Here is a 27,082-nt window from a genome sequence, read left to right as displayed (position 1 = left end):
AGGACAGGGCCTGGGCAATAGGCAGGGAGTGCATGTGCCCCTGAGAAATGCCAAGGAGGTGGATCTGGTGGTGGAGGTTGACTGTGGGGTGAAGAAGGTGGGGTGGGGGTGATGTGACAAGCCAGACCTAGAAAGCCTGATGGGGTGTGGGAATGAGTCCTGGGAGGCGGGACCCAGGGAGAGGGTGCAGCCGGAACTCTGACACCCTGGGTATCAGGTGGAGTTAGGGCTGCATCCATCACAGCCCCTACAGCTTTGGGCACCAGGGTGGGCACAGGCCTGGCCTGAGCTGTGACCACCCTCCCCTCCATCCTTCCCAAGTTGGGACTGAGGGCAAGTCGGGGCCTGATAGAAGAAGCCTCTTCCTCTCTCCGCAAGGCGCTCCCTCAACATGGGGCTGGAGGCCCAGAAGCTGCCCGAGGTCGAGGAAGCCCCGGTGAGGGTGGCCCTGCGAGTCCGCCCGCTGCTGCCCAAGGAGCTGCTACACGGGCACCAGAGCTGCCTGAGGGTGGAGCCTGGGCACGGCCGGGTCACCCTGGGCCGAGACCGCCACTTTGGCTTCCACGTGGTGCTGGACGAGGATGCCGGGCAGGAGGCTGCGTACCAGGCCTGTGTGCAGCCCCTCCTGGAGGCTTTCTTTGAGGGGTTCAATGCCACCGTCTTTGCCTACGGTCAGACCGGCTCCGGAAAGACCTACACCATGGGCGAGGCCAGTGTCGGTGAGTGACCCATGGCCCTGTGCCCTCTTGAGTGTGTGTGGCTCTGGAATCGCTGGCCCTGCCCTCTTGCTGCGGCTGGGAGAGCAGGTGTGGAAGTTGCTTCCTCTTTGGGGGTTGCCAGGCTGGCTGTGGGGGGGTCAGGAATCAGGGTTCTGGTTGGAGTGGTCGGGATAGGAGCTGCTTTACCACATGGCAGGGGGCAGCCTGGAGTAGTTTGGGGAGAGTTGCCCCTCTTAAGGAACACACAGTGTTTGCTTAGAAGTTCGGAAAGATACCTGTTGGTCATAGAAAAATAGGAAAATATGGCAGGTCACGTGCAGAGTAAAACTTATTTGGTAGTTGCCTTTTAGAAATCATGCCCTGTTAGCATTTCTTTCTCAGTGAAAATTATACTTTAAAAAATGGGATCATATTGCACCCACTCTTTTATACCCTGTTTTATTTTCTTAATTTATCACAAACGTTTTTCTGTCTCGTTAAATATTCTTCAATTAAATTTTTTAATGGCTGCCTGGGATTCCACTGGAAAATATATAAGGTAATTTACTGACCCAGGTCTGTTGGATGTGAGGATGTTTGTATTGTTTTGAAGTTATGAGAACAACCTCTGGTTACCTGCTTGCAATAAGTCTGGGAGGTCCCAAACTGGAGGTCCCAGATCTAGCGATCCGGCAGGAATATGGTGAAGGAGATACTGATATTGTGAAAGGTGCTGGTGGAACCGCAGAGGTTGCCTCCAACTCTGAGATCCTATAACTTGCCTGACCACCCAGCACCTGGCCTGGTTCAGGCTGCCCAGCCCATTGTAGCCCCTGCTGCTGCCTTCCTGCTGGAGAGCGATCCTCAGCTGTGGGCAAGGGCCTCGGGCCATGTCCAGCTGAAGGCACAGTGGCAGGAGGCCTGGCGGTGTCTCCCCAGCCTCCCTGCACGAGGATGAGCAGGGCATCATCCCGCGGGCCATGGCGGAGGCCTTCAAGCTCATCGATGAGAACGACCTGCTGGACTGTCTGGTGCACGTGTCCTACCTGGAAGTGTACAAGGAGGAGTTCAGAGACCTGCTGGAGGTGGGGACCGCCAGCCGGGACATCCAGCTTCGGGAAGATGAGCGAGGCAATGTCGGTGAGGATGTGACCCTCCGCTGGCTGGAGGAGGGGTGCGCCTGGTGGGAGGAGGCTTTACCTGCTCGCTGGGGTGGCTCACTTGAGGGGGGTGGCTTCCTAACTGACTCCCAAGCCCCGCAGCATTTGCTTTGGTTTCCAGTCCTCACTGAGGTCAGTAGGCGCCTGAGTGAGAGGCATTGAGGTGGGGCAGGGGCGGGGCTGCATGCCCTCAAGCCCCAACTAGGATGGGCAGGACCCCTGGGCCTGGGGTGGGCCCCTGAGTTAGGCGAAGCCATTGAGGCCCGTGGTGCCCCCCCTGCCCCGGCCCTCTGTGCCCGCAGTGCTGTGTGGGGTGAAGGAGGTGGACGTGGAGGGCCTGGACGAGGTGCTGAGCCTCCTGGAGATGGGGAACGCCGCCCGGCACACGGGCGCCACGCACCTCAACCGCCTGTCCAGCCGCTCGCACACCGTCTTCACCGTGACCCTGGAGCAGCGCGGCCGCGCCCCCAGCCGCCTGCCCCGGCCCGCGCCGGGCCAGCTGCTCGTGTCCAAGTTCCACTTCGTGGACCTGGCGGGCTCGGAGCGGGTGCTCAAGACGGGCAGCACGGGCGAGCGGCTGAAGGAGAGCATCCAGATCAACAGCAGCCTCCTGGCGCTCGGCAACGTCATCAGCGCCCTGGGCGACCCGCAGCGCCGCGGCAGCCACATCCCCTACCGCGACTCCAAGATCACCCGGTGAGCGCCCCGGCGCTGCCCCTCGCGGGCCCTGGGCGGAGCGGGGAGGCCCCTCGGTCCCCACGCGCCCCCCGGGTGACGCCCCCGCCCGGCGCCCGCAGGATCCTCAAAGACTCGCTGGGCGGCAACGCCAAGACGGTGATGATCGCCTGCGTCAGCCCCTCCGCCTCCGACTTCGACGAGACCCTCAACACCCTCAACTACGCCAGCCGCGCCCAGAACATCCGCAACCGCGCCTCGGTCAACTGGCGGCCCGAGGCCGAGCCGGCGCCCGAGGAGGCGGCGCCGGGCGCGCGGGGGCCGCCGCGGCACCGCTCGGAGACGCGCATCATCCACCGCGGCCGCCGCGCCCCGGGCCCCGCCGCCGCCTCGGCCGCCGCCCGCCTGGGCGCCGAGTGCGCGCGCTACCGGGCCCGCACGGACGCGGCCTACAGCCTCCTGCGCGAGCTGCAGGCCCAGCCCGGCCTGCCCGGCGCCGCGGCCCGCAAGGTGCGCGACTGGCTGTGCGCCGTCGAGGGCGAGCGCAGCGCCCTGAGCTCCGCCTCCGGGCCCGACAGCGGCATCGAGAGCGCCGCCGCCGAGGAGCAGGCCACGCGGGGCCCCGGCGTGCGGCAGGTGGCCGAGGGCGGGCGGCGCTGGGGGCCCTGGGGAGGGGGCGCTCCCCGGGGGCGGGAGGAGGTTTTCAGCCGGACGGCTGTGCCCTTCCCTGCCCGCCAACCGAGCGCACTCGGGATTCAGGGTCACCTCTGCTGGTGACCGCGGGCGTCTCGTGGGCCAGCCGCAGGGTCTTCCTGCAGACCAAGTTAGGGGAACCCCAGAGAGAGGACCAGGTGTCCAGGGACGGAGAGGCGTGTCTGCCCCTGAAGCCCTTCTCCCCCCCGCAGGAAGAGGAAGGGGCACTGCAGCTGCTGGCTCTGCAGAGCCAGGTGGCCCGCCTGGAGGAGGAGAACCGAGACTTTCTGGCCGCGCTGGAGGACGCCATGGAGCAGTACAAACTGCAGGTGGGGCTGCCCCCCTCCCGAGGAGGTGAGGTCTCCCAGGGTGAGGAAGTGAGGGGGGACCCGGCAGGGGCGTATAGATGGGGTGGTGCAGGCACACCTGGCACAGGGGGGCACTGGGGAAGGTCATGAGTATGGTGGGGAGAGGGGACCAGAGGAACAGCAGGATGGATTCTGGATCCAGAACCTTTTTGTCTTGTCCCAAGATAACTGGGTCAGCACCACTCCTGGTGCCCCCTAGGCCAGTGGTTGGCATGGATGGGAGGAGGGGCATGGAGGGGCACGGGGGGGGGGGGGCTCAGGGTGGGGTGGAGAGAACCTGAACTAGTGCTGCACTGGGGCAGAGCACTGGCCCCCACCCCACCCCCCAGTTTTGGCCTAAAGAGGCCAGGGTGGCCTCAGCCCTGGCCTTGGGTCCCCTGCACGCTGCCTGTGAGTGCTGCCCCTCAGCGCATGCTCATGTTTTCCAGAGTGATCGGCTGCGTGAGCAGCAGGAGGAGATGGCAGAGCTCCGGCTGCGGCTGGAGCTGGTGCAGCCTGGCTGGGGGGCCTCCGGGCTCCTGCAGGGCCTGCCTCCTGGGTCCTTCATGCCCCGGCCCCACACAGCCCCCTCAGGGAGTGCCCAGGCCCACGTGTTGGGCATGGTGCCTTCGGTCTGCCTCTCTGGAGATGAAGCTGGCCCTGAGAACTGGGGAGAGGTGAGGAGGCGACGAGGCTGGGTGTCTGCTGGGAGAGGTGCCCCCTTTTGGTGTCCCTAGAGGAAGGGCGGAGATGTGGGGCACTCCACAGGGCCCCTCAGAGGGTCTGGTGCCATCGGCACCCCGGGCCAGCTGGAGACTGCTCACAGTGCGGAGGGTGCAGGGGGGTGTGGATGGTCCCTGGCTTCCCATGCCGCATGGGTTTCGCCGCCTCGAGAGCGGGCGAGCTCACCTCTGGGCGTCCCCCGTCCCTGAACACCTCCCTTTGCAAGGTCCTTTCCTGGGAGCCCTAACCTTCCCCGGGCCTGGCCGCCTGCTGTTAATTCCGTCACGTGGACCTCTGGGCAGAGGCTGCTCCTGCATCTCCCCGGGCACCCTGGTCCCCTGTGCTCCGATCCTAGGGGACTGACGGGTGGGCAGACTTGGCTTTGGCAGAGGTCTGCTGTGCGCCCACACGCTGGCAGGGCAGTGCTGGCAAGACAAGACTGGGCGCAGCTGAGCCCTGTACACAGAATGGGCAGGTTGTCCCCTGAGGAGTAGCAGGTGGTAGGAGAGCCAGAGCAGGGGGAGGGCAGGGAGGGCAGAGGGAGCCAGAACAGGGTGGGCAGGGAGGGCAGGGGGAGCCAGAGCAGGGAGGGCAGGGAGGGCAGAGGAAGCGCTTGTTCCAACCTGAGTTTGGAGCAGCCCCCACGGGTGTCCTGAGTCCAGACCTTGGAGGCGCGGGGACTGAGGGGTTGCGAGGCAAGGAGAGGGCCCCGAGGCTTTGCTGTCCTGAGACACCGACATGCCCCTAGCAGGTGGCAAATGGTGAGGAGGCCGGAGCCGTGCTGCTGGCGGAGGGAGACAGGCTGGAAAGCGGGTCCTCAGCTGCATCAGAAGAGGAGGAGGAGGAGGAGCCCCCGCGGGCCTTGCACTTGCGCAGGTGAGGGGCACCCACTGCCCCCCTCACCAGGACCAGCACCCCACTGGCCCTGGAGAGCAGGATGGGCGTTGGGTGCCCTGAGCCAAGCGTTCCCAGCTGGTGGGCCTAGGCCTCCTGGTCCTCAGCCAGGGTGATCAGTGTGTCCCCAGCAGCCCTGTGCCCCCAACGCGGGGCCCCTGACCTCAGAGGCCTACCAGATCAGCGCTTGAGGTGCCCCCCCACCCTCAGGAGGCAAAGCTGGTGGTCTCTCTCCCGCCCTCTGGACTGAGAGGTGTCAGGGTGGGGAGCACAGACTCCCGATTCTTCCTCCAGAAATGGGATCAGCAAGTGGAAGCACAGAGTGGAGGCTCACCCACGGAGCCCCCCTGACCTGAAGGGCACTGAGCTCTGCCTTGAGGAGTTGGGTGCTGCCATCCCGGCGCCCAGAGGTGAGTGGAAGGGACACAGAGGGCCGAGCTCTCCCCAACATGTGCCCCTGCCCAGCTGTGCCCCTGCCCTGCCTCCCTCGTCATTTGGGGTGGTGGCCTGACAGTCAGCCTGTTCCAGCAGTCAGGGGGAGCCAGGCCCCTGCAGCCACGGCCTCCGAGTGGCGGCTGGCCCAAGCCCAGCAGAAGATCCGGGAGCTGGCCATCAACATCCGCATGAAGGAGGAGCTCATTGGGGAGCTGGTGCGCACAGGTGAGGGCGTTCCGGGCCTCCCACGTGAGGGCGGTGGGGGCCGGGTCGGAGGCCCTTGGTTTCATACCCAGCTTCCATCTGTATGACCTTGAGCAAGAGGGAAACCTGTAGGGGCCCCAGTTTCCTCATCTCCTGAGTGGGGAGCGCGAGTGCCCCTGTTTTGTAGGGCTGCTGTGAGAATGAGGGGTGTTACCTCAAGTGCTTAGAAAGGCTCCAGGAGACACTCCTTCCTCCGCTTCCTCCTCCTCTTAGCACACCCAAGTGCCTGCCGGTGCCACGCCCCTCTTGGACACACTGCCTTGGTCCTGGAGAACACTCGGGTGTGACCAAGACTCAGTGCCCCCAAACTGTGTGAAACCTGCTCCCAGTGACGCGGTTCCTATGTCGGGGCCAGGGGTGTGCCTAGACGGAGACCAGTGACCCCGTCTTTGCGTAGTCGTGAAGGTCCCACGCAGTGCTCTGAGAGTGTCCCTGTGACAGGCCAGGTGAGCGCAGGCCCCTCAGAGCCGCTGCCTGCCAGTGAACAGCCCTGAGATGTCCCCTCCTCTGTCTCATGGCTTTTTGTTGCTGGAACATTCTGGAGCAGGTCCCAGACATCACGTCCTCCCCCGCACTTTGCATGTGGCCTGCGGTGACTTCTTCCCAGGCCGAATGCCAGTAGCCCTGGGTGCTGAGCCCCGTCCTGGGGGTGAATCGGGCTCCCGACGTGTCCCGCATTGCCTGTTTGCCACCTCCCGGCCTGGCCTCACTCCCTCTCCCACCTTCACAGCCATCCTGCAGAATGTTCCAGAGTGTTCTGGGCTTGCCTGTGAGTAGAAGGTACTTCTCGAGGCTTAGAGCATGCAGGCTTGGCCTCTGTTCACACACGTCAGGTGACGCGCCCCTGGGTCACCGCTGGGCACGAGCTCCTCTGGAGACTGAGCCAAGACAGTCAGTGTTAAGCGGCTGGAGGAGCCGGAGGCGCTCAGCCTTGGCAAGGCCGAGAGGGCAGGTGTCCGTGGTGACAAAGGTCTCCAAAGCCATCCAGTGGCCCAAAGAGGGTCCTCTTGGGGGAGGGGCCGACGTGTCGACTCAACCCCTCTCCTCCAGGGAAGGCGGCCCAGGCGCTGAACCGCCAGCACAGCCAGCGCATCCGGGAGCTGGAGCGGGAGGCCGAGCGGGTGCGGGCCGAGCTGAGCGAGGGGCAGCGGCAGCTGCGGGAGCTGGAGGGCAGGGAGCCCCAGGATGCTGGAGAGCGGTCCCAGCTCCAGGAGTTCCGCAAGAGGGTGGCCGCGGCCCAGAGCCAGGTACAGGTCAGTGTTGGGGCCCCGATGGGTGGCAGCTCTGGTGGGGTCCCTAGGATCAGGCGCACAGGCCGAGGAACTAGGCTTGCTGTGCATCCTGTGGGTACCCAGGCCTTGCACCCAGCCCCTGGCCGGTGGTGCAGATGCCTCCTGGCCTCGGACGAGGCCTCCTGGGCAGTGCTGGGATCAGCTCAGCTTTGACACGGCCGCGGCAGGTTCTGCCCAAGACCATCCAGGGGACCAAGGAGAGGGTGGGGGTTGGGCCCCCACAGAGAATCACCGCTCCCTTATGCAGCCCTCTCTTCCCTCCACCCGCCCGCCCCTCCCTGTCGGCCTGCCCGCGTGTCCTCTCCCCAGTGGACGCGCATAACCGCATCCGTGCGTCTGTCCGCTCCGTCTTCCTCGTCCCTGGCACTGACCCATGCGCCATCCGTCCACCCTACTTTCACCTCCGAGCTGCCCCTTCCGCCTGCCTGGCCGCGGACTGCCGTCACGCAGCCCGCCTCTCCCAGGCCGGGGTCCGAGCTCAGGCCGTGGCGCCTGCCTGCTTGGGTTTGCGTCCCGGCCCCACTCCTCACCGCGTGTGTCCTCGGCCAGGTCCCTGCCCTCTGTGCCTCCGTTTCCTGATCTTCAGGGTGGGGGGAGAGTCATCTCACTGCAGGCCACGGAGCCCTCGGGACCCAGCCCGCGCCCCCCAGGCGCCTGTGGGCGCCGCCCCACCTGTGCGGGCTCCCTTCTTCCCGGGCCCCTGGCACGCACCGTTGGTCCCGCCGGCCCTTGCTGCGTGCTCGGCGCCAGGCTGCGGTGCCAGCAGAGGCTGTGTCGGCCCAGGTGCTGCGGGAGAAGAAGCAGGCCACGGAGCGGCTGGCGTCGCTGTCGGCACAGAGCAAGAAGCGGCTGCAGGAGCTGGAGAGGAACGTGCAGCTCATGCGGCAGCAGCAGGGGCAGCTGCAGCGGCGGCTACGTGAGGAGACGGAGCAGAAGCGGCGCCTGGAGGCGGAGATGAGCAAGCGGCAGCACCGCGTCAAGGTCTGCGCTTGGCTGCCAGGGGCCCGGCCCAGCATCAGGCAGGGCTTGGGCTGGGGCCTGCCCGGGAGCCAGGGAGGTGGCGCCCGGTCTCACGGCTCCCCGCCTCATGGCCTTAGTCAGCAAGGGGGTCCCGGTGGTCTTTGCCACCAGGAAGGGGGCAGTCACGGGAAAGTCAAGGCTGGGGTGAGAGGGCAATGAGGGCCGGTGCGAGGGGACTGCAGTGGGGAGCTGGGAAGGCTTGGCCTCTGTCTGTGGCCCCCAGGGGGAGAGATGGGGTGCTGGGGCAGGCGCTGGCCCCGCACCAGGCCCTGCACCCAGAGTGTCTCGCTGGTGTGTTCCCAGGAGCTGGAACTGAAGCACGAGCAGCAGCAGAAGATCTTGAAGATCAAGACGGAGGAGATCGCAGCCTTCCAGAGGAAGCGGCGCAGCGGCAGCAACGGCTCGGTGGTCAGCCTGGAGCAGCAGCAGGTGCGAGTGGGAGCCCCCATGGCCTGGCCGGGCCCCCGGGCATCAGCTGGTGGGCACACTTCCCCCCATCTGAACTGGGGGGCCTAGTGGTCAGAGGTGAGAAGCTGAGTACCCCCCGCCCTGCTGCTATCCCACAGAAGATCGAGGAGCAGAAGAAGTGGCTGGACCAGGAGATGGAGAAGGTCCTGCAGCAGCGGCGGGCACTGGAGGAGCTGGGGGTGGAGCTGCACAAGCGGGAGGCCATCCTGGCCAAGAAGGAGGCCCTGATGCAGGAGAAGACGGGGCTGGAGAGCAAGCGCCTGCGGTCCAGCCAGGTGAGGTCCGGCCAGGTGAGGCCTGGCCAGGTGGCATCCCATCAGGTGAGGTCTTCCAAGTGAGGTCCCGTGAGGCGATACCCCTGCCAGGTGAGTTCTTGCCTGGGGAGGGCCGACAGGCGAGGCTCTTCTGGGCGATGTCCCGGCCAGGTGCAGTGAGTCTGTGTCTTTCATGACCTTAGGGGTCACGATGCGGTTCCAATGTGTGGCTTGAACCTCCTCAAGTTCCCATCCCATTATCCATTTTGCCTCATTAGACCCCTGCTCTGGGAGGGTGAGCGAGGAACAAGGGGGGAGGTGCCTGGCCAGAGTGCCCCCCACCTGCCCCCAGCGGCACACCACTGCCCCTCGCTGCCCGCAGTGTTGCTGTTCTCTCTGGAGCAGGAGGCTCCGAGCCACGTTCCTCCCATCGGGTGGAATTCCACATTGCTCTCAGGATTAGAGGGGCAGGCCACACATGGACCCGAGCCCGCTGCAGGAGCGGTGCTTGGGTAGAACCTCGCTCTAGAAGTCCAGGAGCTTCGGGGTCTGAGCCATGGTGCCCCCTGGCCTTGAGCACCCTCATGGCCTCCCACACCAGGCTCCCAGAGGGCCTCAGGCCCTGTGTCCTATAATCCCCACTGCAAACCCCAGTGACCGGCCCTACCAGCCTCCTCTAGGGGCCTCCCTGGCAGCTGCAGGCCCGTCCGTCCCCACCCCTGAAGCTTCTGCAGAAAGAAGGCCGGCTTTAGGATTCTAGAGAGGACTGCGGGGCTGGCTGTTTGTGTGACCCCAGCGGTGCTGCCCCAGGCCCTCAATGAGGACATCGTGCGGGTGTCCAGCCGGCTGGAGCATCTGGAGAAGGAGCTGTCCGAGAAGAGCGGGCAGCTGCGGCAGGGCAGCGCCCAGACCCAGCAGCAGATTCGTGGGGAGATTGACACCCTGCGGCAGGAGAAGGACTCGCTGCTCAAGCAGCGGCTGGAGATCGACGGCAAGCTGAGGCAGGGCAGCCTGCTGTCCCCGGAGGTACGCGCCACCTGCCTGGCCCCATCTCCTGGCTCCGGGCACTGGCCTCGCTGCAGCCCTGGACGGGGTGGGGCCAAGAGCCCTGGCCTGGTCCTGGACACAAGGTGGGCCTTGCAGCCAGACCTGGGCTCATGCATCTCGGTTCCCTGGGCAGGAGCCAGTTGGGGGCAAGACCGTGTACCTCGTGGCCATGTGCACATGCCCGACCCGAGCAGCAGGGAAAGCCGGGGCAAGCCGAGCTTGCGTGCAGTGCCCGTGCTCCGCCGTGGCCCGGCCTCATGTGGGTTTCTGAGCTTCCTGGGTCCTGTGACCACTCAGGCTGCTTCAGAGAGCAGCTGAGTAGAGCCTGGCTCTGTCCCTGTCCCACCAGGAGGGGCCGCCACCTCTGTGGACGGCCTGACTGCACACTCAGGACCGGGCCACTTGATGGCTCGGCCGCAGCTGCATGCTCACCTCTCCATGTGCCAGAATCGCTGGCTCAGGGAGCGGGACTCGCCCCCTCACCCTGCCCGTGTCCTCGCAGGAGGAGCGGACGCTGTTCCAGCTGGACGAGGCCATCGAGGCCCTGGACGCGGCCATCGAGTACAAGAACGAGGCCATCACGAGCCGCCAGCGGGTGCTGCGGGCCTCGGCCTCCTTGCTGTCCCAGTGCGAGATGAACCTCATGGCCAAGCTCAGCTACCTCTCCTCCTCGGAGACCAGAGCTCTGCTCTGCAAGTACTTTGACAAGGTGGGTCGCCCACAAGCCCCCTGCGGCCTCTCTGGGACGCGTGCAGGGGAGGCGTTTGGCAGCCACCCTCCCGACAGCGGGGGCAGAACTGGAACGGTCCAGGGCCACCTCGGACTCTGCTTTAGAGCCAGTTTTGCTTAGTGGGACCGAGACCGGTCTCCTCACCTACCCTCTGGTCTGGTTGCCCCTTCAAGGTGGTCCTGGCCGAGATCAGCGGCTCTTAACGGGACAGATCATGCCCGGGGGTACTTTCGATCAACACAAAGGTGGGGTGGGCCGGGGACGGCGCTAAACAGCCCACAGTGCACAGGATGGGTTCCCGCCGCCAGGAATTACCTGGCTCAAAGCCAGAGGCGCATGGGGAGAAGCTCTGGCCTTGTGGAATCCCACAGCCGAAGCCCTGCTAAACCTTCTCAGTGCGAGCAGGAGGGCTGCTGGCAGGAGGGCAGGTCTGAGTCACCTCGGGAGCCAGCGGCCATCACTTGGATGTAGCTGTTGAGAGCTGAGACCCTGATGTCTCAGGGACCTCTGTCCCGGCGTGGGGGTGGCCAGCTTGCCACGTCCCTGCTGTGCGGGTGGAGGGCGACCGGGGTTCCCGCGCCTGGGCCTGACTGAGCCAGGCGGTTCTGCGGCAGGTGGTGACCCTGCGGGAGGAGCAGCACCAGCAGCAGGTGGCCTTCTCGGAGCTGGAGATGCAGCTGGAGGAGCAACAGAGGCTGGTGTACTGGCTGGAGGTGGCCCTGGAGCGGCAGCGCCTGGAGATGGACCGCCAGCTGACCCTGCAGCAGAAGGGGCACGAGCAGAACATGCAGCTGCTGCTGCAGCAGAGTCGAGGTGAGGCAGCCCCGCAGGCCCTGCCCGCCCCCCCCCCCACCCCCTGCCGCCCCTCATCACTGCCTGCCCGTCTCTCCAGACCATGTTGGTGAGGGGGGCGTGGACAGCAGGAGGCAGTACGAGGCCAGGATTCAAGCCCTGGAGAAGGAGCTGGGCCGCCATGTGTGGATAAACCAGGAGCTGAGGCAGAAGCTTGGCGGCCTGAGCACGGTCGCAGGCCCAAGTCGGGGTAACGTTCACCTGCCGTCACCCGGTTCGTTCCTCTCTGGGGGCCACTTCGAAGCCACACTGACCACACCTCTGGTGGGGGCTTTTCGCACGAGGCTTTGGGAAGATCATGCTTCGGGGCGGGGGAGGGGAGCCACCCCCTCTGACCAGGCTGGTGCTTTCTGTGACAGGTGGAGAGAAGCGGACCCTGTGCCTGGAGAGCAGACACCCTCTTGGGAATGAGGAGGAGCTGCCCCCAGCCCCCGAACTGTTCTGGCAGCCCCCCATCGCTGAGGGCAGTGCCCGCACCCCCCGGGAAGAGAGGCGGGACTTGGTCCGCGCACCTTTGCCAGTGACCTGGAAGCGCTCCAGCCTGGGGGGTGAGGAGCAGGCTGCCCCTGAGGAGCCCCGACAGCGGGAGGTGGCTGAGCCCCCAGCAGGACGGGCGCCTCTTGGGGGTGAAGGGGGCCTGTCCCGGGGTTTCGGGCCCTCAGCCAAGCCCCGGAGGGAAGTGCGCAGGGTCAGCCCCAGCATGATTGATGTCAGGAAGAACCCCCTGTAGGCTCTGGGGCCCAGCAGCCTCGAGGGGGGCTAGTCCTGCTGAGGTGCACCCACAGATCTGTACCCCAACCAAGTGACAAGCTGGCCATTGGCCTAAAGAGCTGGACTCAAAACCTGGTTTTTAAAAAGTGCACCCCTCCCCCTTCACTGGGGGACTTGACTGCCCCAGGCCTGGGTCTGGGGGAAGGCTAGCGCCATGTCCAGTGCCCTAGGTCTGGGGCGCAGCAGGAAAGGAAACGGCCTTGGGCTCTAAATGTCTGTACGCGGCGGAACTGGGCAGTACATATTTTTAGGATTTTGTAAAACCATTTTATAATAAACAAGTACAGTCTCTAAAGGGAGAAATGGAGCGTCCACTTGGGTTTGCTGTACCAGCAGGCAGGAGTCGGCCTCGGGAACACGGCAGGTGAGGTGGTCTGGAGACGGCCCCCACGGCCCGGGCAGCGCGGCCTCCAGACCGCGCCCCTCCAGCCAGCCGCCAGGGCGCAGCTGAACAGAAACACACCTGAGGCCGGGGAGCCAGAGGGACTTTATTGCTGCAACAGAAATGGCTCCTGTTGCCCACAAAGGCTTTGGCTTCTCAGGGCGGAGTCCAAGAGCACAGCGTGTCCCGGGGTCCCGCCTGAGGGCAGCCCGTGGGAAGCTGCCTGGGGTGGTCTCTGCCCTCCTACCTGCCCAGGTCACGCCCACAGCAGGCCTGGGTGGGCTCCACCTGCAGCCCAACCTCCAGCTCCCGACAGGTTGGCTTTCAGGGGGTCCTGAAAGCTGACGTGTCAACAAGCCTTGGGGCCAGGCCCCCATCTCTCCATCTCCGCGGGGCCCTGGCTGACGTCACCTCCATCTTCAGTGCTCCCGCAGCCATCAGAGTCCTGGCCGATGACGCAGAGCAGGGCCCGGCTGGAGGGCTGGAGCCCCCCTGGGGCGGCGCATAGTGCTGTGCTCGGCTGGCGGCATCCCCCCAGCTAGCTGATGAGCTTCTTGCGTGTGTAAGTCCTTGCGATGGGGCGCCGCCTGGAGAAGGCTCGGCTCAAGGGGGACTCCTCTGCCACAGGAGGGAAGATATCCGCATCCTCGTCTAGAAAAAGCAGACAAGTGGCCTGCAGAGACGGCTGGGGTGGAGCAGAAAGAAATGCATGCGGGGGTCCCCAGCCCGTGGGTGCCGTCCTACGGGGGCGGGGTGCAGCGCCCCACAATCACGTGCTCCCGGGAACACCAGCCCCGGGGCAGCACAGATCTGTGGGGTGTGGCGTTTGGTGTGAAGGGAGGCCCACGGGCCGCACCCACGCTCAAGCTGCAGGCGCAGCACTGCTCAGGCCCCCTCGGCCCAGAGTCAGCAGCAGGCCGCGTCACCTGCCCCTTCTGGAAGCCAAGGTGGGTGCACCCAGAGGCTTGTGTCTGGGTGCACAGACCCAGGATGGAGTTTCCCTGGGGCCGGCCTGTGGCGCTCCCTCCTGGGCACCGGGCGGAGCCTCGGAGCTCATGTCCGCGCGGGGCAGGACTGTCCAGGCCACAGGGGCCTTCGCAAATACCTGAGGTGTCGCCGTGCCGGGTGGGCGCCTTCCCCTGGAGGAGCAGCGGAGACTGGGTCAGCGCCTGGAGCCCGCTGGCAGAAAGGCCGCTCCCCACGCTGCAGCTGGGGGGCGGGGTGCAACCTGGGGGGAAGGCACACGGTCAGCACAGCCCCGCAGCGCCCCCCCCATGGTGTGCTCAGAGGCGGCGCACCCACCTGAAGCAAACACGTCGTCGTCCCCTGCAGTGGGCAGCTGCCAGGCGCTGGCACCCTGGGGCCCGTCCTCGCTCCTGCGGGCTTCCCGGAGCTCTCCCTGCGGACCACACCCCCTCTTGGCCTGGCCCTCGGCTTCCTCCTTGGCAGAAAGGGGTCTCTTCCTGGACCCCAACCCGAACAGGCCCCAGGCGGCCTCCTCTACCCTGGGCATCCCCTCCCAGGGAGGCGACTGCTCTGGCAGCTGGCACACTCCCTCAAGCTCAAAATCCCCCAAGAGGGGAGTCCTGGTGACGCTGAACTCCAGGTGGGGCTCCTTCCCCTCGGGCTGGAACATCAACATGCCCCCGGGAAAATCCAGGGTGGCCTCGCCTCTCCCGGCGCTGGCGCCGACACTGCAGCCCACCGCCCTCTTTCTCCGTGGCCAGTCTTTGATGGGGTCGGGGGGGGTCTTGCCGCTGTGCTTCGGAGATGGGGTCCAGGGAACCCCAATGTCTGTGTGGAAGGGTGAGGGGGTACCGGTGGGGCAGTGGGTGGGGGTACAGCACTGGCAGATGTAGGTCTGCCCCCCACCTTTGCCGGGGGTGCTGTGCGAGGGCCGAAGGCAGGGGGGCGACAGGTAGGTGGGTTCAGGTTTGCTGGAGAACTTGCTGCCCCTGGGGGCGCTGGGGCCGGGGAGGCTGCTCTCCTCTCCCGCGGGGCGCTCCCCGCTTCCTGGGGGCTCGGCTTCTGATGTGGAGCTGGGGTCAATTTTTTTAATCCGCAGCTTGGGGAGGCCGGAGGCCTGCATCTCCAGCTCCACCGCGTAGGTCTGCGGGCTGGCGGGGGCTCTGGACACCGCGGCCGGCAAGCCCCCCGGCTGCGAGGCAGGCTGGCACCACCTTCTGTCTGAGGCCCCGCACGGGGTCCGTGGGGAGCTGGGCCCCATGGAAGGAGAGGGGGGACCCCCCCGGCTGGACAGATAAGTCTTCTCCTCGGCAGCTGCCACGCTGGACCCCTGGCCTTCCGCCGGCGAAAGACTCCCTTCCACGCCATCGTGGGCACCGGGCTCGGCTTCGTCCAGGAGCGTGAGCGGCTCCGTGTCACCGGCAATCCGCGGTGGTGGGGATGCAGGCCAGCCGCTCCCGGAACGGGCTCCAGAGGAAGCAGGCCTCTGCGGAGCAGGCTGAGGCGAGGGGCTGGCTTCCGCCAGGGCCTCTAGAGCGCCCCCGGCAGCAGCCGGGCCGTCAGTGACAGCAACCGCGGGCGCAGCAGCGGGTTCTGAGGCGCGCTCCAGGAACCTTCTCGTGGGATTACACACCCTTCGAGGCCTTTTCCCCCATTTAGATGGGGGCAGCGGAGGGACACTGTCAGAGTCAGGGTTCTGGGAGATCCGGGGGGGAGTTGAGGGTGCAGGACAGGAGAGCGAATGGGCTGCGCTGCCCGCTGTGTGGGGCCCTTTCCCAGCTAGGTCTCCGGGGGCCGCAGGCGCTACCGACTCCCTGTGTGGACTCCTCCGGGGAACATCGCCCAAAGAAGGGTTCTCTGGAGAGCGAGGTGGGGAAGAAGTCAGAGTTGTGTCTCCTGGTCCCTTTGGGGTGTGGACACTCTTGTCCTCCCATGTCTGTGCTGGCTCCTCTGCCTGAGAAGCTCCGGGGACAGGGGGATGTGGGTGCATTTGATTCAGAGGTGTGCCTGTGCAGGCAGCTTGTCCCTGCACCCCCAAGGTAGCTGCTCTCGGGGGCGTTCTAAGGGCGTATCTGACGGGAGTGGCAGCGGCTGACAGAAAGGGGGCTGCTGGGCCCAAGGTGCCTTCTGGACTGGGGCTCGGGCAAGATGGCCACACAGGATTCTGCAGACAGCCAAGCGGGCGAGCCCCTGGCCCATGGGGAGTTCCTGGTGTCGTCTTTTCCAGAGGAGAGGCAGTTCCTCCTGCCAGGGAGCGTCCGCTCTGAGGGGTAACTTTTGGCTGAGTTGGTGCACCCCAGCCACACGGGGAGGAGTCTCTCAAAGACCCCTTACAACCGGCCTGCTTGGCAGGTGTCACTTCTGCAGGGGGTCTCTGCGGCCTCTCGGGGGTGCACAGCGGGCTCTGTGGTGGACGAGGGAACCTTCTTGGTGTTGCTTTAGAAGAGCCTGGAGATTTTCGGGACGTCTTCTTAGGCGTCTGTAAGGGAAAACTCATTCCAGTGCTGGATTATCATAACCCGTGTTCTCTAGGGGGCGTTTCTGTCATCCCTCGATGCTTAGAAGGGCAAATGGGTGCTTTTGATTTATCGCCTCAACCTAGTCTAGTCAGCACTCGTGCTCAGTGGGACACAGACATAGTAATAGTGGGGCCGGCGCAATAGGCCAGGCAGGGGCATTGGGGGAGCCGAGGGAGGGCTGCCTGTCTCACCCAGCTGGGGGTGGGGGAGGAGTCTCGAGCCACACCTTCAAGACTGAGTGTCCGCAGGTAAAGGCAAGAGGTGGGACCGTGGGGCAAGGGACTTCAGGCACAGCAAACACTTTAAGTAAAGGCATGAGAGTGAAAAGCAGCAGCTGTGTGCAGGCCAGGACACAGCCTGGTGCTGCTGAGAAGCCCCAGCAGAGTCGGCTGAGGCAGGCCAGCAGGGACCAGACCCAGAGGCGCTTGTCTGTCCAGGGAGCAGCCTGAACGCGGGCCTGCAGAGCTGAGTTTCAGACTTCCCAGAACTCCATGTCCTCCCCCAACCTCAGAGCAGCTTACTGGGTTTCCAAAAATTAATATTTTTTAACACAAGGGCTCCATTTTAAGAAAACTTAGAATATCCTGCTCTAACGGATGAGCGCCAAGCAAGTGATGTGGCCAAAGAGATCTCTGGGGCAGGATGGATTTGAGAGGAAAGGCAGGACAGGGAAGGTCGATGTTCTGTAAGACACAACTTGGCCTAAAATGGGCAGGAATGATTGACTGGCGGTGCCAGGGGAGAGGGAGCAGTCAGGGCGACTCCAATGGGTCCCGGCTAGAGCAGTGGGCAATCTAATGGCGGGTGACATGCTACACGCTCATCTCCCGTGTGTGCCCACGGCCCACTACAGATCAGGAGCAGCCACAAGAGAATGGGACCACTCCCATAGCCTACCCCCACCGTGGCCTCCGCCAAACAGCCGCCCTAGTCCCCATATACCCAGTCGCCTGGGTCACCTGCTGTGGCCCCCAATCTCTAGGATTATCACCTACAGACCCCCCTCACAGACTCAGTGGACTTCCTTGGCCTTGTCTCTCGATATGCTCCCCAAGACTATGCTATTTTAAATATTATAAAAACCTTATACCTGATAAGCTGTAGGTCTGTCAGACCCAGGCGTGTTTCGTGAAGGCCTTTTAATGCGGGCTGAACCCTTCTCTGAAGGACTGATCACCTCAGACACAGCCCCAAAAAAAAGCCTCTTGGGAGACCGAATACTTTGAAATGGAGAATTTTCTCTTTGTTCTGCAAATCAAAAAAGTGACATCACTTAATTTCTTCACAATTCCTGCCCTCCCAACACCAATGCAATAGTCCATATGAGAAACAAGATGAACTTTTAGAGCAACTGGGAAAGAAACCCCATCAGTAACTGCCACCTTCTTGAAATATAAGCAATTACATTAGTTTAATTTAAACCTATAAATAAAAACTCCTAGATGATCCAAGCTAATGATGGGGAAAATTATAAAGGGGATACAAACAAGCATCACCTTCTCCCCGGGACACCTGTTTGGGGTCTCTGAACACAAGCTGGAGGTTACAGGTGACTTCTTGAACGAATTACTTCTCAGGACAACGTGGACAACCAGCTGGAGGAATCCAAAGGGATAACTCCAAAAATGGTGGCCATGAATTTTTTAATTCACCATTATGAGCCTCAAAATACAATCTGAAATACAATCTGATTTCACTTCTCTAATGTCAAGAAAGAGAATGTTGAATGTTATCCTTCTCTTCCTAGATTACTCCCCACCAGTCAGCGCGGACTTCTGGAGCAGGCGCGCCACGTTACCTGACTTGTCTTGGGATGAGTGAACTCTCTGCACACTTCGAGACTTGGGCTGAGACACAGAATAGAAGGAACCAGAATTTGTCCTGCTGAACGACAACTGCTTGATTCGAGGACTTCGTCTCAAACCTAATTCTGTAAAAAGAGAATCAGAGCCAGTGGTCAGGGGAGAGCATGAGGCTGACGATTCCCCACGGCAGGGATGACGGCTCTGCACCACCCAGGCGGAGACAGGACAGCTGTTGGTCTTGAGACTTCTGAGTGTGGGTCCAGAGTCAAGAGGCCTTTTTCTAGACCCCAGCAAGATACAAAACACACTGGCTCACCAGACTGTCACCTTCAGAAGTCTCATTTTAAAAAACATACACTGCAGGTTTCACATGTGTATGCTATACATATCTGTATAGCAGTAACACTGGTGAGAGTATTATGAAAGCTAAAAGTACCTCTAAGTTAGGATCACCCAAGTAAGCATTAAAATTTTGACCTCTCTACATGTTCTGATTTTTCAACAATAAAAATCAATTGTAAAAAAAAGCTAGTTTTTAGAAACCCTTTCTTCACCAAATACTTTTCTAAAAAAGCCAAGCTGGGCCTCCCCGTTGGCGCAGCAGGTTGAGCGCCGCCTGCGCTCTAAAGCTGTCCACAGCCTCTGCAACGCGGGTTTGATTCCTGGCTGGCCAGGAAGAAACCCACATGCCCTCTCCTGCCTCGCCTGCTGCTTCCCTTGGCAGTGTCTTTGGTCTGTTTGCCTATTCTGCTCCCCACTCTGTCTCTGGTGAATTCTCTGGTCCTCCCTCACCGCTGACTGTACCCCAGTTCTTTTATAAATAAATAAATCTTTAAAAAAAAAAAAGCCACAGCACTTTGAGTCATGTGACAGTTACAGCCCTCACTCCAAATTCCATTTCTTTGGTAAAAATATTTCTCAGCACATTCTAAGACCATCCATTCACCCGTAGGTATTTACTGATTGACGCGATGGATCCAGAACTGACAAAGTGTCTGTAAAATATCTAAATCAGTATCTTGAGAGACAAAACAAATAAAGGAAAATTTTATAAACTAGGTAGACAGTAATAAACAAACCCACAAACAAAAGTGCAAGCCCCCCAAACAAACAAATGTTGGTAATACCATGGTCTCCTTTTTCTGGGGACTCTTCAACCACGTCAATCTCAGGCCCCGGATCAGAGGACCTTGAGGAACAACAAGCAGGACGGTTACTTGCCATCACCACTGCTGTGTGCGGGACACAGCCTGTCACCCCCAGGCAGGACCCCTGCTGTCAGTGCCCATCTGCACTCACATCCAGTGGGATGCTTAGGGGGATTTTTAAGAAAGCAGTTTTAAAGATCACATCTAAAACATGTATACCTTCTGCCCCACAACTTCATTTCTTGCTATCTGTAGGGAAACTTGCACAAGTGCAACATCTGTACATAAGTGACATTAGGACAGGGCCCTGACAAGGTCAAGTGTCCCCCCACTGCTCCTATTCAAATAGCTAGAGATCCTGGGCATTATAGAGACAACATACTTAAGACTAGAAGTGGAGATAAGTGATAGACTGGTTGGGGACCTCAGGGCCAGGAAAGAGACGGGGCCAGTGAGCCCCCAGTTCCCTGGGTTGGGTCTTCAGAAGCTGACGACCGGAGCACCAGCAGTAGAGCACCAGCAGCTGAGGACAAACACTACCTGAGGTAAAGTCAGTGATCTCCAATCAGAGGGCAGACGAACAGGACAGCAACCTTTCAGACAAGAACAGCCTGCCCTCTCCCATTCAATTGCCACGGAAAACTGTGGCCCCTGCCACATCCTGTTCTAGCCTGGCCTGGCAGCAATGATGGTTCCCTTCTTCCCTGGGTCACTAGATGAAATGGACGTAAACTAGCAAAAAACTGCAGCTATCCACTCGATGGAATACAACTCAGCTATAAAAAGGAATGAACCATGGACACACCCAGTCACATGGACAGTCATGCCAAGTAAGACAGCAGGTCAGTGCACATACTGCATGTGGTTTTCCCGCCCCCTCCCCAGCCCAGCATTTACTGAAGACCCTTTGGTTATAAGCTCACAGTGAAGACCTAAGATGCATGGGTCACGAGGAAACAGCGGCACCCCAAACTGGTCACTGGGAAGGCTGCGTGAAGCTGGACCAGGCTGTCACCCACCTGCCCTTGATTTGCCTGTGAAGCAGCCTCCTGGACATCTGCTTGTGTACAGGGGTCTCGGCCACACTCTTCGTCAGCAGTCTGTGATAACCTAAAACATAAACAGCAGGAGCTTCCTTTCACTTCATCAAGCCGCAGCAGCAAAGCAAGAGGAGCATTTTACACTTAAGTGTGCCTAATTGCTGAGCTGGAGCCAATCTTAATGGTTTTGGACTAAGGCCTAACTACAGCCCAACCACTACAACACAATACAGTACAGTACAGTAGATACAGTACAGTATCTACAATATCAGTAGATTATAGATTAAATAAAATGTTAGAGATTAAATAAAATGTTAATGTAAAATATTCTAAAATTATTAGTTCCTGAAATCCTGAGGAAAGAAACACGCTCACATATACCCATCCTAGTTGGTCATTCTTATATTTATGATTAAATGAAAAATAGGATGTGAACGTGCCGACAGGCCACGCAAAGGCGAAGCTATTTAATATAAGGTAAGCCAGCTGGCATACATTTTCTCATTAAGTAGTTAGTAATCTGCTTATGGGGAGACTGGCTTAAAGGAAGTTAAAAATGACCAGAAAGAGGCATTCTATCGGCAGGAATGCACTGGGAAAAGCCAATGTTTATTTAGAACTCTGAAAACTGACCAGTTTACAACAATCCAGGGAGTAGTTATTCAAGAAAAATAGCAAGGTTGGCCCAAAGACCAAAACCATACAGGGTATGTTCTCCAACCACAACAGAATGAAACTAGAAATCAGGAACAGAAGAAAATTTGGGAAACTCACAAATGTGTGGAAGTTTGACACACAACTAAACACATAACCAATAGGGAAAGGAGAACTTAAAGGTATTCTAGATGGAAATAAAAACACAACAGACCAGAACTTTCAAGATACAACTAGAGATGAATTTGTAGCTATATAAATGCCTGCAATAAACATCTCAAACACTTACCTATCTTAACCTTTGAAAACTAAAAAAGATGAAACATCAAAGCAAATAGAGGGATAGAAGTAATGAAAGTCACATAGGAAATAAATGGAATCAAGAATAGAAAAATAGGGGCCTCCCTGGTGGCACGAGGGATTAAGACGCAGCACTATGAAGCTATCTGCAGCCACTGCAGCATGAGTTCGATCCCCCACCAGGGACCTGATCCACATGGCACGGCCAACCTCTTCTGTCTCCCTGCTGCTCCCTACAGCAGTGTATTTCAGAAGATCTGCCTGTTCTGTGCCCTACTCTGGTGAATCCTCTCACTTCCCCATACCTCTGGCCTGCATCCCAGCTCTTGTATGCATAAATTAAAAAATAAATCTTAAAAAAAATAGAAAAATACCAAGATGAAAATGCATACATTGTGCAAAAATGAGAAATATAAAAAATACATAAAATTTTTTAAAAAGAATAGAAAAATAGTAGAAATAATAGAGAAAAACAAAAGAGAGAACCAAACTACTTGCTTCTTTGAAAAGATAAATAAAATCAATAAACCTTAGTTGGATCAAGAAAAAAATGGTGGGCCTCCCCTGGTGGCGCAGGCGGTTGAGCACTGCGCTGTGGAGCTGTCTGCAGCCTCTGCAGTGCTGGTTCGATCCCGGCTGGCTGGCCTACAAGGGTCCCACATGGCGCGGCGGACCTCTCTTGTCGTGCCCGCTGCTCCCCTCAGCAGTGCATTTCGTCAGTCTGCCTGTTCTGTTCCCCACTCTTTCTCTGGTGAATCATCTTACCCCCGCCCCCGCACATCTGGCTTGTACCCCGGTTCTTGTATAAATAAATAAATAAATCTTTAAAAAAAGAAAGAAAGAAATGGTAAAACGCAAACTACCACCTCAGGAATGAAGGGAGACTCACAGAAAAACAAAGGACTACGGGGAAATACTAGGAACTGTAACTGCAAATCAGATGAGCTAGGTGAGGGGGCAAATTTCCAGAGACATACACTACTGAAAACAAACTCAAAAGAAATAGATTTGACAAAGGAGCAAAGAATATGCACTAGCACAAAGAAAGTTTGTTCAGTAAATGGTGCTGGGAAAACTGGGTCGCTACATGCAAAAGAATGAAGCTTGACCACTACCTCACACCATGCACAAAAAACAACTCAAAATGGATTAAAGAACTAGACATAAGACCTGAAACCATAAAATACATAGAAGTAAATATAGGTGAAACACTACATGACATGCACCTCAAAGACATCTTTACAGACACATCACCCAAAGCAGTGATAGTGAAGGCAAAGATAAACAGCTGGGACTACATCAAATTAAAGAGCTTCTGCACAGCAAAAGAGACAATAACCAAAACAAAGAGAAACCCCACCGACTGGGAGAAAATTTTTGCACCCAACACTAACGATAAAGGACTGATTACAAAAATCTACAAAGAGCTGATGAGACTCAACAAAAACAAAGAAAATAATTCCGTCAAATAATGGGCAGAAGAGCTAAAAAGAAACTTCTCTGAAGAAGAAATGCAAATGGCCACCAGGCATATGAAAAAATGTTCAACATCACTTGTCATCAGGGAAATGCAAATCAAAACTACAATGAGATACCATCTCACACCAGTGAGAATGGCACATATTAAAAAAACTAGCAACAACAAAAGCTGGCGAGGTTGTGGAGAAAAAGGAACTCTCCTGCAACGCTGGTGGGAGTGCAAACTGGTCCAACCACTATGGAGAGCTGTGTGGAGATTTCTTGACCTACTAAACATAGAGCTTCCATATGATCCAGCAATTCCACTCCTAGGTATTTACGCAAAAGACACAGAAACAGTAATTCCAAAGGGCACCTGCACCCCTATGTTTATAGCAGCACTATTTACAATAGCTAAGCTTTGGAAACAACCCAAATGCCCAAAAATAGATGACTGGATCAAGAAGATGTGGTACATCTACAAAATGGAATATTACTCAGCAATCAAAAATGATAAACACATGCAGTTTGCAGCAACATGGAGCTAGAAGGGATCATGCTCAGTGAAGTAAGTCAGAAAGAAAAATACCAAATGGTCTCACTCATAGTAGGAATTTAGAAAACCTAAATTAGAGACCAGGAAAAGACTAATCAATACAAAGTAAAAATGAAAATCAACAAGCAACTATAAACCAGAGACACACTACGTGGGGGGAAGGGGCGGGGAAAGGAAGGACTAGAGTCAAAATAAGGGGGGAGGTGCAATTATATGGGGAATATAACCAAAATGAAAATGCATACATTGTGCAAAGATGAAAAAAGATGTAAGAATTATATAAAACATTTAAAGAAAAAAAAAAAGAAAGAAATAGAAAATCTGAACAGATTTGTAACAACTAAAAAGATTGAATCAGTGATCAAAAATTTCCCACAAATGCCCAGGACTAAATGGTTTCACAGCTGAATTCTATCTAACATATAATAAACAATTAACACCTTAATGTATATGTTTGATTGTTTTCAACTATGATGTGAAAATGACTGAATGACTAAAGAACAGTTGCTTCCTGTAATTCATGCTGGATCAACCGGAAACTGACACGCAAAGAATGATGTTGGACTGTTATCCTCCCACAAAATAATATACAGAAATTAACTCAAAGTGGATCAAAGATCTAAAAGCAAGCACTTAAACAATAAAACTCTTGGAATAAAAAAAATGTAAAATTAACTAGTAGTAACCACAGAAGAAAGGGAAAAAAAGATCAGATTCCCAAATTTCTGCAACCATGAAGAGAGTGGGGATCACACTAGGTCCAAGAAAGCCATCTGTAAGAGAAGCAGTCAGAAGCAACCTCCAAATCTACAGCAGATGCTCACAGCCAACCTGATGGTACAAGGTGGAGCTTTTCAGACTCTACCCTTAACGTCACCTCTATGACAGAAGGTGGACTCCATACCTGGATGTCCTAGAGCAGGCTGATGGGAAATAGGGATGAAACTTGGGCTTTCTGTATTTAGACCACTCCCAAGGAGGGTGTCTGTGGAGAATCTGCCTCTGCCACATGAAGCTTCAGCTTGCACTTGGGTCTCTGCTCAATGGATGCTCGCTATCTGGGGCAGGACAGACGGCTTCCAGCCACGTGCCAGTCTGTGAGTACTTTCTCTCTCCCCGCCCCCACCCCCTTTCCTCACTCCCTGTGTAAATAAATTCTGTTATTGCTGTTTCTCCTTGCGTGTGTGCTTTTGGGTAGGGTTCTGTGTTCTTAAGTGCATGGATGAGAACCCAGCAACTGGGTCAACCCAGTTCCTCTGGATTTGGTGTTCCACCCCAATGTAGTTTCACTGCTAAAATGTAGTACCTTTGGTCTTCTTGAAGTTCTCAGGTTTATACTGCAGACCTTCCACAGCGGACACAGATTGGCTTCTAGGCAACACCTGCTTTTGTGATCTCTTCGAAGGAGAAATCATTTCCTCGTTAAAGAGATTCCTTCGAACTTTGGTCATTTCTGAAAGCATCAAAAATAAAAGTCAGAAAGTATCACTACTAAATGTCATGTCTGAGAAAAAGACAGATATCCAAACCAGAAAAACTGCTCAAAGAAGCCATTTCACAAACTGATGCTATATTCACATTCACTAATAGGGTTTCCTTAAATAACATGCTCACAAGGTAGATTCAAATTATTTATTCACAAATTCAGTTTAAATCCAACTAAACTGCTATCTTTTTCATTGTAAAGTGGACAGAATCCTTAAAGAGTTTGGTCCTTTTAGTATATCCTACTATAACAATTTTTCTCACTTTGGACCGTTTCACTGCTTTATATTCAGTCCAGCTTCAAGGAAATAAACTCTTCAGTTCCACAGATTTCATTCTTCTTTTTGCTGGATTATTTTAAATTCCCTTTCTCACCCCAGAGCATGAGAGTTGTGACCATCAAGATCCCAAGTTAGGAGAAATAGCTAAAGAGTCAAAAACACTTCACAAATCCAGCAGGATGGCATCTTAAGCAAGAGGGCCTGCAGGGACTACGCACAAATTGACTAAGGGTAAATTCTTCTAAGAGCAAGTTATTTAAAACCAAACAGGGTTGGGATCCACAAACTAGGAGAGGCCCTCACGTTTACCTATTGATGCTGTAAACATTAATGCTAAGGACACCAATAACAACTAACAAAATCTCAAAGAAAAGTTTTTGCCTTAGGTTTCCTGTGAAACTGACGGGGGAGAAAGAGCAAGTTTAATGACCTGATGGCCTAATTTGATCTATTTTGTTTTGTTTTTTCCTCCCAAGTTTTTAAAAAGTTTAATATCTACAGAATATTTTTAAGAATATAATAGGGCCTTCCTGGTGGCGCAGGCGGTTGAAAGCCACGCTGTGAAGCTGTTCGCAGCCTCTGCAGTGTGGGTTCGATCCCGGCCGGCCAGCAAGAATCCCACATGGCGCAGTAGACCTCTCCTGAGTCTCGCCTGCTGCTCCCCTCAGCAGTGTTTTCAGTCAGTCTGCCTGTTCTGCTCCCTGCTCTGTCTCTGGTGAATCTTCTCACCCTCCTGCGCCTCTGGCCTATCCCCAGCTCTTGTATAAATAAAAATAAAATCTTAAAAAAAAAAAAAATTATATATATATATATATATATAAAATAAACAGACTCATCACTGAAATCCACCAACTGACAGCATCTCCTTTCTTCTCACCCTTTACACTCCGTGTGCAGATGTCACAGCCCCAACCCCCGAGCTCCAGCACCCTCTCCTGCAACAAGGGCGCACTGTCTAGTACAAAGTCCATCTCGACTTTCTCTCACTGTCTCAACACTATCTGTCAGCTTTCTCCTTCCCCTAAATTTAAGGTGCAAGCAGGGATCATGTGATATTTAGTGACTATTCTTCTAAACCAAACTTACTGTCTCTTCTTTCTTGGCTTTCACGATAATGCAAGATTTCAGGTGATTTGTAGAATGTAGTATTTTGAGACCATGTGGACCTTACTCCCCCAGTGCATGGTATTTGGGCATTTCATTAACAATTACACAAAAACTGTAATTTACCATGTATGCAGGTGCTCATACAATAAAATAAATTTGCCATTGAGGCCAATAAACGTGTACACTGTGCTTGCCGTGGCCATGTTCTCACACTGACTGTACGGAAAGAGGAGGTGAAGTAAACTCTTCTCTGCACACCCCAGTCCAGGCCACTTGCCCGCTCTGTATTGTGAATAGGGCAACAAGAAGGAACAGAAATAACTGCACTGAGGAGACCAAGAGTACCTTGTACGGCTTCTTTCCCTGGGAGAGGAGGCTGCTGAAGGGCAGGGTGACAGCTGTCCTGAAAGATGGAAAAACCCTGTAAGAAGATGTAAGGAAATACTCGCTGAACATACGAGACTAAAAATCTCACACGAACCCCTTTCACTCAGGTAGCTGCACTTGCAGGGATCCCTAACAGAAGCAGGAGCAGAGGCCCAGAAACAGGCATGTGCTCCAAGGACACTGGAGCTGCTGCGGTGGTGCAGTGAGATGTCCGTACACCTGCACCGAGCATGAGACACTTCAGTATGGCCACCTGACACTCATGAGAAGAATCCAAACAGCTGAGAGCACACAGGAAGGAAGGCCTACATATACTGACACAGAAAGGTCTGCAATGGGGGAAGTAAATTTAAAAAACAAAGAGTAAGTGTAGCAAGTTAACCACTTACTCGGGTTCTGCACGTGTGTAAGAGGGGTCTGTGAATCCCTGACAAATGCTGTCAGCAGCACAGAACAAGGCCTGAGCATATATAACCCCCAGCTGTCATCAGCGACCATTTCTGAGGAACAGATGAAAAAGGAACACCCTACCTTTTAACTTTATGTGATTTTGTTTTTCAAATTATTATACTTTTCTAACTAAAAAATGAGGAAAAGCCCATATCAACCACCAGAGGGTGGCCACCCTCAGGAACTTCTCTATTAAACAGCTATGTATTTGCTATATTAGC

General features: G+C 56.9%; 2 protein-coding genes across 4 annotated transcripts in view; one reads left to right on the top strand and one right to left on the bottom strand.

The window, feature by feature from the left end:
• Positions 1–391: 391 nt before the first annotated feature.
• KIF7 (kinesin family member 7) lies at positions 392–12,282 on the top strand (the record flags this gene model as incomplete). Of its 3 annotated transcripts, none has more annotated exons than XM_084253511.1 (18): positions 392–719; positions 1,638–1,838; positions 2,161–2,554; positions 2,656–3,169; positions 3,439–3,555; positions 4,023–4,250; positions 5,048–5,172; positions 5,485–5,600; positions 5,719–5,850; positions 6,940–7,142; positions 7,965–8,162; positions 8,505–8,630; positions 8,768–8,944; positions 9,734–9,949; positions 10,473–10,679; positions 11,315–11,513; positions 11,593–11,742; positions 11,912–12,282. In XM_084253511.1, the coding sequence occupies 18 exons, from the start codon at positions 392–394 to the stop codon at positions 12,280–12,282; spliced, it is 4,002 nt and encodes a 1,333-aa protein (XP_084109637.1). The 3 variants fall into 3 exon arrangements, with proteins under 3 accessions (XP_084109637.1, XP_084109638.1, XP_084109636.1); XM_084253512.1 differs by having other exon boundaries at positions 5,045–5,172; positions 6,940–7,136; XM_084253510.1 differs by having other exon boundaries at positions 5,045–5,172.
• Positions 12,283–13,243: 961 nt separating this feature from the next.
• The window catches only part of TICRR (TOPBP1 interacting checkpoint and replication regulator), a gene marked incomplete at both ends in the record, with an annotated part of 30,538 nt that continues 16,699 nt past the window's right edge, over positions 13,244–27,082 (bottom strand). The window contains 9 exons of the mRNA XM_084254078.1: positions 13,244–13,356; positions 13,811–13,933; positions 14,008–16,150; positions 17,281–17,438; positions 17,989–18,120; positions 19,123–19,184; positions 20,163–20,253; positions 24,458–24,604; positions 26,370–26,427. Coding sequence (XP_084110204.1) covers positions 13,244–13,356; positions 13,811–13,933; positions 14,008–16,150; positions 17,281–17,438; positions 17,989–18,120; positions 19,123–19,184; positions 20,163–20,253; positions 24,458–24,604; positions 26,370–26,427 — 3,027 coding nt within the window. The remainder of the gene's footprint in view (positions 13,357–13,810; positions 13,934–14,007; positions 16,151–17,280; positions 17,439–17,988; positions 18,121–19,122; positions 19,185–20,162; positions 20,254–24,457; positions 24,605–26,369; positions 26,428–27,082) is intronic.

This window comes from Talpa europaea (assembly GCF_964194135.1).
Source record: "Talpa europaea genome assembly, chromosome: 14".
NCBI classification, from domain to species: Eukaryota; Metazoa; Chordata; class Mammalia; order Eulipotyphla; family Talpidae; genus Talpa; species Talpa europaea.
Note: the sequence above shows the minus strand (reverse complement) of the source record. Positions and strands in the feature narration are given on the sequence as shown.